We start from the raw sequence: 16,391 nt of genomic DNA on the forward strand, positions 1-16,391 counted from the left end.
AACGCACTGGATAGCTGGCCAATCAGAGCACACCTCGCTTTTCAGACCGATGAGCTTTGTAAAAATCGACGCGTTTCAGAAAGGCGGGGCATAGAGGAGAAACAATAATGTACAGAAAATAATGTTTTTTGAACTTTAAACCGCATAAACATTTCATTACACCAAATACACAAAATAATGTTCTTTTTAGCAGCATCATATGACCCCTTTAAGTTCTCAAACATTTTCTTTCTTTCAGTTTTTTTCTCTTAATAAAAATAGTTATTGTAAATACACTGTAAAAATGATTTTCTTACTCAGTTTTTTATCTTGTTTTCTAGCACAAATATCTAAACATTCTTAAATCAACATATTTAACTGAAAAGCAAAATTACATAAGATATTAAGTATTGTACGTCTAGGTGAGTTTTTGTTTAAAACAAGAATATTATCTGCCAGTAGGGTAAGAAAAAAATATCTTGTTTCCCTTTGAATTAAGGTTTATTTTTCTAACCTCATTAGAGGATTTTTTTCTGGTTTTATGCATAAGCTCATTTAACTCTGATGCATTTGTACAAGACAAACAAAACAAAAATACTAAGTATGAAAATCTTTTTTATTTTTTGCGCAATGTAGCTACTGCTCATTACAAACATATATATAATAGTAAATTCTTTAAACATTTTACCTTTTGGGATTTATCCTAATTTTTCAATGGTTATTTTCAATGGTTTGTATGACTTTGTTAAAAAAAAAAATATATATATATTATTATTATATATATATATTTTTTTTTGGTTAAACAAAAAGTACTTAGCCTTTTTCTAAAGTTAGAAAATTAGACAAAAATATAATAATTGTATTAATAAAATTAGAATAATAGAATCATTTTATTCCTCACAATGTTTGTGAATCTGGCTCCTGGTATTATTTTGACTGATTTATCAGTTATCATTAATCTTTGTCTTCATAATCTTTAATCAAAATGTAATAATTTTAATAACTCTCTAATTACTATTTGTCTGACATCACAAGTCCTTTTAGATTTTCTTAGAAACACTTGTTCATTTGTTCAGTTGATACATCAATGCATCTACATCTTATTTTTTTCTCATTGAATTTCTTGTTTCACTCAGAAGTAAAATGGTCACCCATTTTTTCTTTAAAACCGAAGGGACCATTCACCAATCACAGGTCAATCCATTACCACCGATGTTCTCCGTTAAAGTTTCTGCACTTAGTCCAGGATCAGGAGGAAACCAGTCCATGCTGTTCTGCTGCTGAATAACTTTCACCCAGTTTAAATCTTCCTAACATCATTTTAGCGCCTGTTGCACTAATGCGGTGTAATTTCGTTACAGTGGATATTGCCAAACCCCCTCCGGTCTTTGTGTGGATCTGCACAAAAGAAGCGCTGCATTGCCGTTCCTGCGAGCGACAGTATGACAGCTGCTGTCAGCAGGGCTTTCACAAAGACACCATGAACAATGCAAACTACACTGCAGAGAAAGATCCAGAGAGCCTGCATGCACAAAGACACTTTTGATATGGAAGCCCACAGGAAAGAGAATTACAAAAATAATGCCTTCTGTTTCTCCTAGACAGCAATGAGATTAAATGAAGAGAAAATGGAGGAGTCTCCTACTTCTCAGATGTAGGAAAATGACCCACACATCTCATCTAGAGTTTCAGAAGAGATCTCAACAAAGTCAAACGTTTCTCATAATTTTTTTCCCAAATGATCTGAGCTGTTATTCACATTCATTTTTAACATTTACTCACCCTCAGTCCATTCAAGATGTAGATGAGTTTGTTTCTTCATCAGATTTGGAGAAATGTAGCATTCACTTGCATTCACCAATGGATCCTCTGCAGTGAATGGGTGCCGTCAGAATGAGAGTCTAAACAGCTGATAAAAATATCACAATAATCCACAAGTAATCCACTCCAGTCCATCAGTTAACATCATGTGAAGCCAAAAGCTGCATGTTTGTAAGAAACAAATCCATCAAGATATATATTTTTTTAACTTCAAAACATCGCTTCTAGCTAAAATACAGTTCATAATCCATAATAACACTTCCTCCAGTGAAAAAGTCTGTCTCCTGTTCTCCTCCTCACATCAAAATCCGCCAACATATTTGTTTAGAACTGTTTTTGCTTGTAAACTTTGCTTAATCTGTGCATATTTCTCTCCTGATTCAAACGAAATGACTTTTTCACTGGAGAAAGCAATATTATGGATAGATTTTAGCCAGAATTTGAAGTTTAAGCATCTTGACGGATTTGTTTCTTACAAACATGCAGCTTGTGGATTACTTACATTACTTATTGTGGATTATTGTGATGTTTTTATCAGCTGTTTGGACTCTCATTCTGACGGCACCCATTCACTGCAGATGATCCATTGGTGAGCAAGTGATGGAATGCTGCATTTCTCCAAATCTGTTCGTATGAAGAAACAAATCTTGGATGGTCTGAGGGTGAGTACATTTTCAGCATATTTTCATTTTGCGGGTGAACTATTCCTCTAAGAGAGTAAATTCCAATCAAATAAATTCCTCCAGGAGTGTGAGACGCAATGTAAGTAAGTATTTAGGGAAATCTTAAAATGCACACACACTCACCCATGCAAATAACCGCAGTAAAAGCAAGTTACAGTGGGAACAGAGTGTGCTGCATGTTGCCTGGATCTTGCCAACGGCATCCTAGTAGTGAAGATGATTCAATAGCCTGGGCTCCTCCAGCGTGCTTCCCTTGGGTACTAATGGAGAAAACCGCCGGTATAGAACGTGACAACAGTGATACCTGCATATAAATGAATGCATCTGTATAGCTATGATTGCTTCTTACTAACATATGATGCTCCTGAATCCAGTTAGTGCTAGTGAATGTTTACAGAGGTCGATTTCTGTGCCAGCTAGATTAAATATGGTCACTCCGAGGGCAATGAGACATCAAAACAGACAGAAGCTCTCCTGGATAAATGACGTACATAGACCCTGCGCTGAATTATTAGTATGAACACGATTTCCATGCACCATGACTCAAGAAATAACAATCTGGCCAGAAACAGTCGCTGATCACTAATGAAAATGCTTTTGATATATTGCTTTATTTTGTATTGAGTGCAATTATCAGCTGCAGCACTGCAAAGATAATCCAAATTAAAATATTTATCTTCTGTTGCAAAAGAAAATGAAACAAAAAAATAAAGCAACACATTGACTAAACTTGAATTGATAGACTGAAATAGTGTTTTCTCGTAAAAAGTACTCCCAATAATCTGTTTGAAAAATAATTTTATACAGTGCATCTAGAACTGTCATATTGCAATACAATGTAATATGTAAACAATGTCAGTGTAAACATAGTATGTAAACATGTAAATGCACAGAAAGATAATGTGAAAAAAATCATATTGCAATATAATTTAGTACTGTATGCAAATGTAAACAATGTGTAAATGTAAAAATGCTATTTAAACATGTAAATGCATATAAAGTCTATATAAAACTATGCATATAAAACTATTTTTTTAGTGCAAAAAACATTTTCATTCATATTGCAATATAATATGCAAATGTAAACACTAATTGCATAGAAAGATAAAAAAAAAATTGTAGCTGTCATATTGCAATGCAATTTAATATGTAAATGTAAACAATAATGTTTGAGAACATATTTAAGTCTACATTTGGATGGCTAGGTCTGCAATTACTGTACACTAAAATGTTTTTCTTTCTTTGTTTTCTTTTTTTGTAAATGTATTAATGTAGTGTTTTACAAAAAAAACTCATGTTTAATTAAATGTGTCACGTGATGCTTCTTTGTAATTATGAAATTTACTAGCAATTCTGAGAGAAAATAGTTTCCACCCCAAATTTTTTCAGTGCATTTGTTTTTCTGTGGTGCTTGCTAAAATATTCACAGTCATCTACGCTACGCTCTGTCTAGAAATGTTTTCCTTGTCCTTCACAGCCCTATCAGTCAGCAGACAGCAGCTTTGACGAGGAAATGACAGACGCAGCAGCTCGACGCTTCCTGTCCTGCAGCCAGAGACACCAGCAAACAGAAGCAGGATTAGTCATCGTTAACTCTTCTCTTCTGTCCTCACTGGCCCTTCACCTGCTCCATTTTTCAGATTACTCATCTTGAGGGGCGATACATTATTCAGACTTTTAGCGATGATGTATTATTAATCATATGTAGAGCTGGTGCAAAACTTATCTTGCTGTTTTGTGCTGCTTCTTGATGTCAAAATTCAACCACTTTTAATTATAAACAAACTGCTATTAGTCATTGAGGTCAGTGGTCTCCTTAAAATATCTGAACGTTATTGTCATGTATGTAACAAAATATCAAAGCAAGTGTTATTCATTTCAAATTGAGGAGAGCTGACTTCATATGTCCACTACAAAATCACCAAAACATTTGATTAAAATGATGAAGAAAATGAAAGTTAGTTTGGAGAAGCAGCATTTGAGATGCATACAGGCACTCTTTGATATTTTGTATCTAATGCAATGACATTCTGGCATTTTTAAGTGTTTGGGGTCATTGTATATTCAGATCTACAGTAATAGTTTTTTGGGTCTCATCAAATGATTTTAAGACTTTCTTGCAAATATAAAGACCTTCTGGAATCCTCTAGGAATTGCTGTTTTTGCTAGAGCGATACAATTGCCCCGGCTTCTGCAGCGGTGAAAGTGTCGACTTCAGCACCTACAGGAAAACCAATGCCGCAGGCTGATTCTGCCATAGTAAATCTCTAGCTATTATGCAATGAGGTTAGAGCTCAGTTTTATGTCTGAGAACTTCTGTCGGTCAAACACAGGGACATATGATTCAGTCGCCGATTCTAAATGGTTTTTACTCAACATAATTGATTAGAAAATCTGAAAACTGAAATTTACGTTGGTTTTTCAGTTGATTTCAGTGATCTAAAAATGTCCAAATATTAGCTAAACAATCTGCATGGCAGTAAAATTCATCTTGATTTCTCAGTCCTCAGTTGTACAGAAGCTTTGTGTGAGGAACAGACAACGGCATAAAAGACTAGGTGGAGGAGCTACAGAAGAAGTGCAAGCGTTTTGAGGGTGAGCAGATGACAGATTTTTTAATAATTTGCTGAATTATTATTTTTTTAAATCGAGGGCGGCTCGAAAAAACTGATAGCAAGTTTAAAATCCGATGCAACAGTGAGTGATTTGCAGATGGGGAGGAGAACATCGATGCTGCCAATTAGCTAATGATTCTCCTGCATCAGGTGCTGTTTACCACATCTCCACAGGAACGCTAATTAGATGCACAGAGAGAGAGACAAGTACAGAATCAAAAGAACGATTCACGGAGAGAGGAAATGTCCTCTCTATTTCACTGTGCTACACTAGTATACTTATTTTTAATTTTGCAGCTGGAATAATAAAAGCATTGAAGTAATTGTTTGCCCAAAAAATTAAATGTACTCATCCTTAGGTCATCCAAGATGTGGATGAGTTTGTTTCTTCATCAGAACAGATTTGGAGAAATTTCATCACTTTCTCAGCAATGGATCCTCTGCAGTGAATGGGTGCCGTCAGAATGAGAGTCCAAACAGCTGATAAAAACATCACAATAATCCACAAGTAATCCACAGCACTCCATCAGTTAATGTCTTATGAAGTGAAAAACTGTGTTTGTAAGAAACAAATTCAGCATTAAGATGTTTTTATTCAACTTCGAACCGTTGCTTCTGGCAAAAATTAATAATCCAACACTTCCTCCAGTGAAAAAGTCAATTTCCTGTTGTCTCTCGCATAAAAATCGCAGCCACATATTTGTTTAGAATGTTTTTGGACTCTTTCGCTTGGAAACGGTGCTTGGTTTTTGCATATTTCTCTTCTGATTCAGACAAGATTACTTTTTCACTGGAGGAAGCAATATTATGGATAGAAAACTCGCATTTTAGCTGGATGCAATGGTTTGAAGTTAAAACATCTTGATGGATTTGTTTCTTACAAACATGTAGCTTTTGTCTTCACGAGGCGTTAACTGATGGACTGGAGTGGTGCGAATATATTGTGATGTTTTTATCAGCTGTTTGGACTCTGAACTTTCTGACGGCACCCATTCACTGCAGAGGATCCATTGCTGAGCAAGTGATACATTTCTCCAAATCTGTTCTGATGATGAAACAAACTCATCTACATATTTAATGGTCTAAGGCCGAGTACATTTTCAGCAAATTTTCATTTCTGGGTGAACTGTTCCTTTAAAACAAAATCCCACTCAACGCTACAAGACTTCGAACCCCCAATCTATAGATTAAGCCCATAACTCAGAATCTGTTTGATTAAACTCAGCACACTGATTAAGTGTACCTTTTAATAATATATTAAATGATTTAATGAGAAAAAATCTATGAAGAGATTTGCATTTTTACCAGGAACTCTTATTGCAATGATCAAGCTGTTCTGTCCCCATTTGAACCATTATAATTTTTCTCTTTTGCTATTCCTAGTGTGTATTAAAGTCAGATATGCTTTGACGTACACTATGAATATACACTGCATATTACTGGAATAACAGCTTATTAATGGATTTGATCCTAGTCTTGCTATTGCATGATGATGGCAAAGTATTTCATATAAAGAAATAATTCTATTCGTGCATGAAATCCAAAGCAAACTCTTGCATGCATTGCCGAGTGGGAGTGTGTTTTGGTGTGTCATCGTTCAGTCTGCAGTGCAGAATTAGAGTGTGTAGGCAGACTGCTGTACAGTACGGTGCTTAGTAGCCTATACATTAAGAACAATATGTACAGTCCCAACCAACTCCACATGGCTTTAACTGTGCTGTCATTGAATCATGCTTAAATGCAAGTCATTTGGATGCATGGCGTTTTAATATGTGATGCACTGCAATGCATCAGTGCAATAACAGTGCCTAATTAAGCCTTAGATTTTAGCAATCACTGTTAATATGGTGGTCTTCTTGCATCCCATAGAGCAGGTTGCCATGGTTTCATCATAAGAAACACTGTAACACTTCTGAACACATCAATGGCATTGATTGATTGGTTGCTGCGCAACGCATGTAGCAGAGATGCAGGTTTGCAAAACACACTGCATACTACATACTGCATCACAGAGACAGTCAACTAGTATGCAACCTTACATTATGCATATGGATATTAGTATGCTTTTGAAATATGATTCTTACCTGGATCGATGCCTGCGAGACGAATCGGATTTGCAAGCGCAATAAATGATGCACCAATATTTGAAAGATCATTTATAATCTCACAAAACAATGAAAGCAATTATAATACCGCTAATCTGTCAATTCAACCCGCTAATGTCATTTAATCGGATTCTGCAGAGCAGATGAGATATGGCTGGCATCATCAATCTAATCTAGATTTACGCCATTTGAAATCAAATTAAAGCAAGCGCATTCAGGTGCAGAGATCAAGTGATGCATCTTATTAAAAGCGATCCAGAGTTGAGCCGCGGTGAAAGGCAGAGGAGGGCTGCGCCTCTCGGCATCCTCACGGCGGGGTAATTATCCAGCACAGTGCCCTTGTTTTCTCCTGTAGCCAAGAACCATGGCTTGGTTCGTGTTCTGTTAGCCTGACAGGAGATGTAACCCAGAACAATTAGATTCGATTTCTTAGCAGTTATAAACAGTCTCTCTGTGCTCTGTAAGGTCTGATCCCAGGTCAATTCCAAGACTGAGTCAATTCTATGTGAGGAACTGGCTCCTCCTGATCTATGTAACGATCGGGTCTCCGTATGCACAGTAGTGCTCGATGGCGAGATTGTACCAGTTTCCTTTCCCTCTCTTATAGGCACTGGTGACAATCCTGGCCCAGCCTGACTCTCCCTATAAAACACAAGACAAACAGTTTAGTCACAGCGACTTACAATACAAGAGCATACACATTTCCACCAGAGAGTAAAGGTTTCTGAAAGTTGAAACACACCAAGTGAGGGTGAGTAAATGACATAATTTTCATTTTCAAGGTACATTTTTTTTTCTTTAATGCGTTTAATTTCTTCAGTGCTTTTTTTCTTAAATCCACAGGTCTCATGTGGTTATTGTAAAGCTGAACAGGTCAGACCAAAGCCCTTTTGAAGGCCGCTGTAACTCTACTAACCCAGAACTCGCCCCAGGAGTTTCTGACGATCCAGAATTCGGTCCCGTCCTCTGTGACGCCCCAGCCTGCCACTGAGATGATGTGATTCGGCATAGACAGAATGTGAAATTCAGCAAAAACCCCTCCATCATACGCCTCCAGGCCTTTAGTGGCCATTATTGCACAGCTACAACACAGAGAAACAAAGAAACTGTTCTGACACAGCGGCAAAGACAAAATCAAGCTGATATTTGATTAAAGCCCACACTGTAAAAAAAAAATCTGTGACATTTACGGTAAAATACCGGTAGCTGTGGTTGCCAGAACTTCACCGTAAAAAATATGGTAGCAACATTTTAGGTTTTACAGACTTAACTTAAATTCACAATACTGTTAAAATCTAATTTTTTTACAGTGCATCAAAAATAGCTTGAATTGAATTAATGCACCAACTGTAAACTGGTGTTATTGTAGTATCACTGAGATACTATTATAGTTTTTATTAATATTTTTAAATAGTTTTTATTCATAAATCAGTTTTTTTTGTCTATATACGTTTTTTTTTTTCAGTTTTATTTATTTTAGCTCATTGTTAAACTAAATGAAAATGCTAAATATTGCCTTGCCAACTTAACAAAACAAAATAAATGTAATGTATTTTTTTTAATATACTTAATTTAAAGTTTATTTTATGTCAAGCAACTGTTTTTATGGTTTTAGTTTTAGTTAACTATAATAACCCTGCACTGTTAATGAACTATAGCCAAATACTTTTATCAAAATTGCATCATATGGATTTTTCTGCCATTGAGGCCCAAGAGTTGTAGCTTACTATTTTAATTTATATTTAACTCAAAATATGGGCTGTAGAACCTGCCTGATTGGCCCATTTTTGTAGATCTCAGCCTTCATGCGATCTCGTCCTGAGACGTCTCCATAGTCTCCAACGTTCCACACGGTGTAGTTTTTAATTATAGAGCAGGAACCGAAGAACGAGCATGTGCCACACTGATTAAATGAGTCACATTCTGCAGAAAAAAGGTCAGAGGAGAAAAAAAAAGACATAATATTTAAATCCACTACAACTTGCAGTGAACTTCACTGTTACAGTGTGCATAATATACAGGAGAAATTAGTGCATGATTAGTGCAATTATTATTTTGTTGTTACTTGGACAAATGTTTTAATGCAAGTTGCAATAATTTCACATTTGCATTTTGTAATGATAAAAAATTCCTTTAATAGGCAACTCATATGACATTTTTATGAAAGCCTGTTTCTGCCATGAGATAAACCCACCCCCCGCATTTGTCACATTTCTACAGAGCCCCGCACATGACAAGCAAGAAAAAATAAATAAACCATGAGCACGATTTACTCATTCGTTCCCTCGCTGTACTAAAATGTGCACACGATTACTATTTCCTTCCCTTGATTTGCTAAATCGTTCTACTATTTTTTCCTGCATGCCATACTCCGTACATTTCTGACGTTTATTCTCGCAAATCTGAGTGTATATCTCACAGTGCTTTTTTCCAAAATATAAACTGTTGTAAACTCTTGAGTTTACATCTTGTAATAATTCTTAACTCTTACTTTTTTCTCACAATTGTGAGTTTATACAGACATAATATTTAAATCCACTAGAAGTTGCAGTGAACTTCACTGTTACAGTGTGCATAAAATACAGGAGAAATTAGTGCATGATTAGTGCAATTATTATTTTGTTGTTACTTGGACAAATGTTTTAATGCAAGTTGCAATAATTTCACATTTGCATTTTGAAATGATAAAAAATTCCTTTAATAGGCAACTCATATGACATTTTTATGAAAGCCTGTTTCTGCCATGAGATAAACCCACCCCCCGCATTTGTCACATTTCTACAGAGCCCCGCACATGACAAGCAAGAAAAAATAAATAAACCATGAGCACGATTTACTCATTCGTTCCCTCGCTGTACTAAAACGTGCACACGATTACTATTTCCTTCCCTTGATTTGCTAAATCGTTCTACTATTTTTTTCCTGCATGCCATACTCCGTACATTTCTGACGTTTATTCTCGCAAATCTGAGTGTATATCTCACAGTGCTTTTTTCCAAGATATAAACTGTTGTAAACTCTTGAGTTTACATCTTGTAATAATTCTTAACTCTTACTTTTTTCTCACAATTGTGAGTTTATACAGTATCTCACATTCACTTGTTTTCTCAGAATTGCACGTTTGTATCTCACAATTCTGTTTTATTAAGATTTTACAAGTTTGTATCTCACATTTCTGGCTTTTTTCTTTTTCTTAGAAATGCGCATTTATATCTCATACATTTTCAGTTTAACAAGACAGTATATGCATGGTAAGATAATGTCAAAGTTCAGTTTATAGTTAATAGTATAAATATACTAGTTATATTTATACTATAATATATTAGTCAAATATTTTTTTTTAAATTCAATTATATTACATTTTTTATTTAACGAGACAATAAATGTACTTTTAAAAATGTCAAATAGGTTTATAAGTTAATAGTATAGATATAAATGATGTAAGTAATAATTAAAATATTGTTTAATGCTAAAAAAATAAAAAATAAATGTTCACTTCAAGACAATACATGCATGGTAAGGTAATGTCAAAATTAGGGTTAAAGAAGTTAAAAGTAGAAATGACCTAAATTTACTGTGAAAATATTTTTTTTGCCAAGAGAGTGCCTGTATTTTATGTTTATGTATGTATGTATGTAAGTAAAGTTATGAGTCTGACATTTCCAGAACATCTTTTTTTCATCAAATCATGTGCTTTTCTATTTTAGTACATGCATTATTATGGTGTTTATCATTAAATGATTATATTTAGAGCAAATTTTAGTAGTTCAGGTATATTAACATTACATTAATTAATTATATATACCGGTATGAAATCTATACAGGCACTACTTAACCTGTTATCCCATAATGCCTGAAATGTTGTGACCACAGTGATTTTTCTGACAACCACAGCTGACTTTTTGTGAATGATTTTTTGCAGTCATATCATTTTGTACATAATTTCTGTATATTTCTCAATGCATTATCTAATGTTTGTGTATCTATCTTTCTCTTATTCACAGTAACGCTATATCTCATAGATACGAACATTTGTCTTCCCTATTGGACACGTGACAAACAAACTTTGAAACTTAAAAGTGTCAGTCGGCTCTCAAACACTAATTCTAACTGTATAGATGGCTAAAGAGTCGTTAATAATGCAGAGCTTTAAAGGTAGATGGTGGTTGGTTGTTAAGAGGTTATCATCAATGTTTTAGAGCTCTAATGAGGATGAGGATGAGGATGTTCTGAAGAAAGTGATACCTGGAACACCACGCCTAATGTAAAGCTGCGCGATTACATAAGAGCACTGAAGAAACAGGGTCATGTGACATCACTGTTGCAGATAACATGCTTTGATTGGTTGACCATACACTCATTCCAGCACAGAGGAATCCATTAGTAATATTCCCAGTTGTGGTGTTTTTACCAGCTCATTTTCTTTAACATGAAGTGTGTAAATCTTGCTGTCAGGATCCTAGAATGTCATATGTTCAGAGTCAGGGATATTTCAGTATTGTTGCCATACTTTTATAGTATTTATTAATATTTTTATGTTTTTATATTTTCCGTTTTCATTTTCATTTTAGTTAGTTTTCATTTTGTTGTTTTTTGTGATTTTTATGTTTTTTTTATGTCTGTATAGTTTTTCATTTTATCAATTAAAATGTTAGTTTTAGTCATTTTAGTACATCAAGCTAAAAGAAATGAAAATAAGAAATGTTGCTTTAGCAACTAGCTGAAATAAAATGTTAATATTTAATTTTATTTCAGTTAATGTTTATTTCAGGTAATGAAAATGTTTCTTTTATGCTTCTAGCTAACTATAATAACCCTGTTCTGTGTGCTGCTATGTGGTTACTATAGGGTCATTGCTGGGGTGTTTACTTTTTTATGATTTTAGTTTTGTATTAACACTTAAACATCTTGCATACATTTTCAGTCTGGTTTCAGACATTTGCATAGCACTGAATCTGCATTATTATCCTACTGATTATATCTTACTGTCCATGGATTCAGATTCCCCTGTCGTCTTTGTTTTAAAAGATCTCAGAGCCCGATTCAACGCAATTGACCATAAGAAACTGCCCTCCATTGGTTTTTCTTTTAAAGAATGGTTTCTCTGTAAATTTGGGGGACTTTTCCCTCTACTGCAGCTCAATTAGAGTTTGGTGTCCCCCAAGGGTCAATTTTAGGCCCCTTTTAATTTCATTGCACATGCTTCCCCTGAGCCTTATTTTTCCAGAAATATAGCATATCTTATCTTACCTGGCCTGGCTGCTCAGTTAGGTCCTCTGTGGTCGAATGTAAAAGATCATGTGAGGGGTCTGAGAGTGATTTTCAAATTACTACTACTTTTCAATAAGCAGATCAGTGCTGGTGATAAAGGGTATAGCTTTTATCACCTGAGTTCTATCACTAAAATAAAACATTTTCTTTCTAATAAAGACTAGGAAATAATGATCCACTCAGTTAGACTATTGCAATTCGTTATATATTGGTCTTGCCCTTTCTGCGTTGTCCCATTTACAGCTTGTCCAAAACATGGCAGCTAGGTTATGCTTAATGTTAACTATAATAACACTGTTCTGATGTTGCTAGGCAGTTGCAAGGGTATTTAAAGGCCCAAATCAAAAGAACTCATACCAAGTGTCTATGAGACTTTGCCTTAGCAAACACTACTATCATTACTTGTTTTGCACTGATATCTAGAAGCCTAACTGTAATTTCATTTCAAATTCATCTAGTTCTAAATCAGCTGTGATTCAGGCAAATTCTTAAGCTTCTATGGTTCTTAATTGATGTTGTAAGTCAGATGCTCTGCACGTGGATCTATGCCAGTCACCAATACTGCAGTTTTATTATATATTCCTGTGACTGTAGAAAATTGGTCGATGCTAAGCAAAAGAGCGTAATATCCCCTGGCGTCGTTTTATGATCAAAACATCAATCAGCATGCAGTTTGGTTTTCTGATGGACAATCAACCAAACGTTTGCTGGGCATTTAACGAGACCTGCGTAATCAATCACGTTTATGTTTCTGCATAATTGAAATGTTGGTGGATATTAGAGATTATCTCCACCCATGTTCTGGGTTGGACCGGCATCAGAAAAGACATTTCTTTTGGTTTAACTCGTTCTCTCTGATGAATTATTGATAGAAAGTGAATGTTTCCTGACATCTGTTCGTCATGGAGTCTCCACCCTCAAAGAACAATCGTAAAAACTATAGATATTGATCAATCGCTTCCTTTCGCTCAGTATTGATTAGCTGCAAGCCACTTAGGCGTGATTGTTGATCCTTTGCTTTACTGAAATGACTTTGAAGGAGGAGAGACGTTTTGTCAAACTGGTTTGTTGAATTCTCTGGAGATCAAAATGTCGGTTTAGTATATCAGTGCATAATATAAGTTAACATTTTTGGAACTTTTATGAAGCTTTGATTCATGTACACTACACTAAGTATTTTTTGTTTAAATAAATTAATCCTTTTATTTAGCAAGGAAGCATTAAATTCATCAAAAGTGACAGTAAAGACATTTATAATGTTACATAGATTTCTATTTCAAATAAATGCTGTTCTTTTGAACGTTCTATTCATCAAAGAATCACAGTTTCCACAAAAATATTCAGCAGCACAACTGTTCAGAAATGTTTCTTGTGCTAGTAAATCAGCATATTAGAATGATTTCTGAAGGATCATGTGACACTGAAGACTGGAGAAATGATGCTGAAAAATATTCAGCTTTGTATCACAAGAATAAATTACGTTTTAACATATATTCAAAAATAGAAAGCAGTTATATTCAATTGTAATAATATTTCAAAATATGACTGCATTTTACTGTATTTTTATTTGAATAATGTAACATTTCTGAATAAGTTGTCGATGACTTGTATCAAAAATGGATTTAATTTGTTTCCGTACAGTTCATATGATTTGAACAAGAAGACCCTTTTCAGGTAAACACTTTTATATTTGCCAATACACACGATTATGATTCTATCTGAACTAAAAAGTGATTGAATTCAGTGTTTTTCTTCATTCTTCCTACAGTAAGGGTGTCTGGAGTTTGTAGAGCCGGTTTCCTGAACACTGTCAGTGAGGATTTTCCACAGAAAGCATGTTTAAAATTGTAAAAGCAGCTTGTTGATGTTTGCTTCATCTTCAGCATGAAGGTACTCCTGGGTTTAAATATTTATGCTTAATATTTCATCTCTAATTGTCTGCATCTGTGTGTATATGTGAGGGCTAATATATGTGCATGCAGACCACTAAGTATAAGGATTATAGACATTATTCTATTATTAGCTACTTATGAGAGCCAAGGAATTAAACATCCAGGAAGTTTGATCCGGTGTAAGTGCTTTGTGTTAAAATTTTGATGCCATCCTGACGCCCAGAGTTGATGTGCAGTTTTTAAAGAGCATGAGAGACCTGCTCTCAGATCTCCTATAATCAACATCATTAATGAACAAACACAATGTCAGACAAATGTATTATTGATGCCTCACCTGCAGCATTAGATCACATATCCACTGCTAACCTGCATGTGAAGGGAACAGCAGGGCTTTAATAGTTGTTGAAGATCTCTGCTGAAGATCAGGGAAGCAGACTAGCTGCAAACAAAAGCTTCTTTACTAGACCTTTGGTTATAAAACAACATGGATGGTTAGTACAGTGTTAAAAAAATTGTTTTAAGAGAAAAGCAACCAAAAGAAAGATGGTTATTTTAAAGCAACTAACACTTTGTCTGATGTTATTATGATCGATACAATCAATTTATGATGTATGAATAATTTGAGCCAATTTTTATGACGGTTTTAAAATGTACGTTTTTTAATAATAACTTTTTTTTGTCCAAACGGGAGTTTCAGTTGTTAGCTAGCCCACTTATCTGTTACTTATTCATTTCTGTCCAGCTTTGGGTCTTTTAAAGTCTTCATAAACCTGAAAGTCATTATTAATTCAAGTAATTTCTTTATTTTACTGCTTCTTTTGACTAATTCACATATTTTAATCAGTGACATTTGATTAGTGAATACCTGCTGTAGAAACAGAACACAGTCTATTGAAAGCTGTTTCTTCTTGTTTTATTATATATATATATAATTTGTTTATATTTGATGCTTCCTTTCAGGTTTAAATGAGAAATTCTATACTCTCAGACTTTTGCACTTTTGAAAAATGATGGCTTATTGATTTTTCTGTGTTTTTAAGGTTCAGTCCCACATATTCATTTATTTATTTAATGGCACATATTTTTTATACTACACATTTCACATTTAATGATGTTTTATTAACAAGGTTCGGAAGGAGCACGTCAGATACTTAGCCTAATTAACACAGGTGGAGCACACCCAAGTTAATCAACACCATGATATAAATACAGCTGACTTACCTCTATCCATTGATGGTTTATCAGCATCCCTCCTCTGCCCCATCTCCTCACTTTGAGTTCATACTACACTTATGCGGGGGGCTACTCTAGGCTCGGGCCATTCCCGAGCTCGGAGCCCTTCCCCGGACAGCACGCCAAATATGCATTACCATACTTCAGCTAATTATATGTAAGCGTGAACTCGTGAAATATATGTTAGTTGAAAATTATGTTTTAATGCAGGTCACTTATAATGATTAACGTGAGCAAATCCGGCCACATCATGTATAAATCTGAGTAAACTGTAATTGTCAAATTAGTTCTTTTCATGCATTTCCCAATGTGACGCAAAAGTGGAAAAGTGATTTTATTTAAGATTAGTCTTTGCTGAAAAGAGCAGCATTTATTTGAAATGGGAATGTTTGTTACATTATAAATGTCTTCAGTGTCAATGTCTCCTTACAGAAGAAAAGTATTAATAAAAAAAAAAAACATACCAACCCTATACTTGCGGTGCTCTGACAATCAAATTTGAGGACTGATTTTTAAACTGAAAAATTGATATGTTACCCTTTTTTTTTCTTAAGTTGAAAAATTCTCCTCGGTTCCATTCTGACTTTAACTTTTTAACCTTTTTGGGGTGAAATGATATGTGTCAAATGATTGTATATAGGCCTATATGGCTATCAATCCATTTATGCGACTGGCTTATATTATTTCCCAGTTGGCTTAGTCAGCTAAAGAAAAGAGTACATGACTGTGATACAATCTTTTCTAGAAGGCCAGTTGTTGTAATGATGATGAGTTCCTAGTAAAACGGCAGTC

At 34.7% G+C, this 16,391-nt stretch overlaps 2 protein-coding genes across 6 annotated transcripts in view; both read right to left on the reverse strand.

Annotated features, from left to right (window-relative positions):
- Nucleotides 1-7,554, reverse strand: part of LOC107575227 (protein ABHD8-like) — a 10,999-nt gene extending 3,445 nt beyond the window's left edge. Inside the window, exons 1-2 of one of the 5 annotated variants that reach the window (XM_016261632.1) lie at nt 7,183-7,554; nt 2,607-2,743 (exon numbers count right to left, since the gene is read on the reverse strand). The gene's annotated coding sequence lies outside the window, so the exon portion shown is untranslated. Of the gene's footprint in view, nt 1-1,130; nt 1,192-2,606; nt 2,744-2,832; nt 2,873-7,182 lie in introns of those variants that run through there. The other 4 variants (XM_016261634.1, XM_016261631.1, XM_016261635.1 and 1 more) reach the window with 4 other exon arrangements.
- Nucleotides 7,555-7,613: 59 nt separating this feature from the next.
- On the reverse strand, nt 7,614-15,630 carry LOC107575226 (cathepsin Z-like). Its single transcript, XM_016261630.1, has 4 exons — nt 15,588-15,630; nt 8,976-9,126; nt 8,120-8,285; nt 7,614-7,845 (listed from the first exon to the last, which is right to left on the reverse strand). Exons 1-4 carry the CDS (start codon nt 15,628-15,630, stop codon nt 7,732-7,734), a joined length of 474 nt encoding a protein of 157 aa, XP_016117116.1. The 3' UTR covers nt 7,614-7,731.
- Between the last annotated feature and the right edge of the window lie 761 nt (nt 15,631-16,391).

The sequence above is a fragment of the Sinocyclocheilus grahami genome, unplaced genomic scaffold (assembly GCF_001515645.1).
Source record: "Sinocyclocheilus grahami isolate Dianchi unplaced genomic scaffold, SAMN03320097.WGS_v1.1 scaffold2517.1, whole genome shotgun sequence".
NCBI lineage: Eukaryota > Metazoa > Chordata > Actinopteri > Cypriniformes > Cyprinidae > Sinocyclocheilus > Sinocyclocheilus grahami.

Bases quoted from the DNA above. Each gene is read 5' to 3' on its own strand.
- LOC107575226 (XM_016261630.1), bottom strand. From the start codon at position 15,630: ATGGGGCAGAGGAGGGATGCTGATAAACCATCAATGGATAGAG. The intron at 9,127-15,587 runs GTAAGTCAGCTG...TTTTTTCTGCAG, and splicing joins TAAACCATCAATGGATAGAG to AATGTGACTCATTTAATCAG. The intron at 7,846-8,119 runs GTTAGTAGAGTT...TGTGTTTTATAG, and splicing joins ACTCCTGGGGCGAGTTCTGG to GGAGAGTCAGGCTGGGCCAG.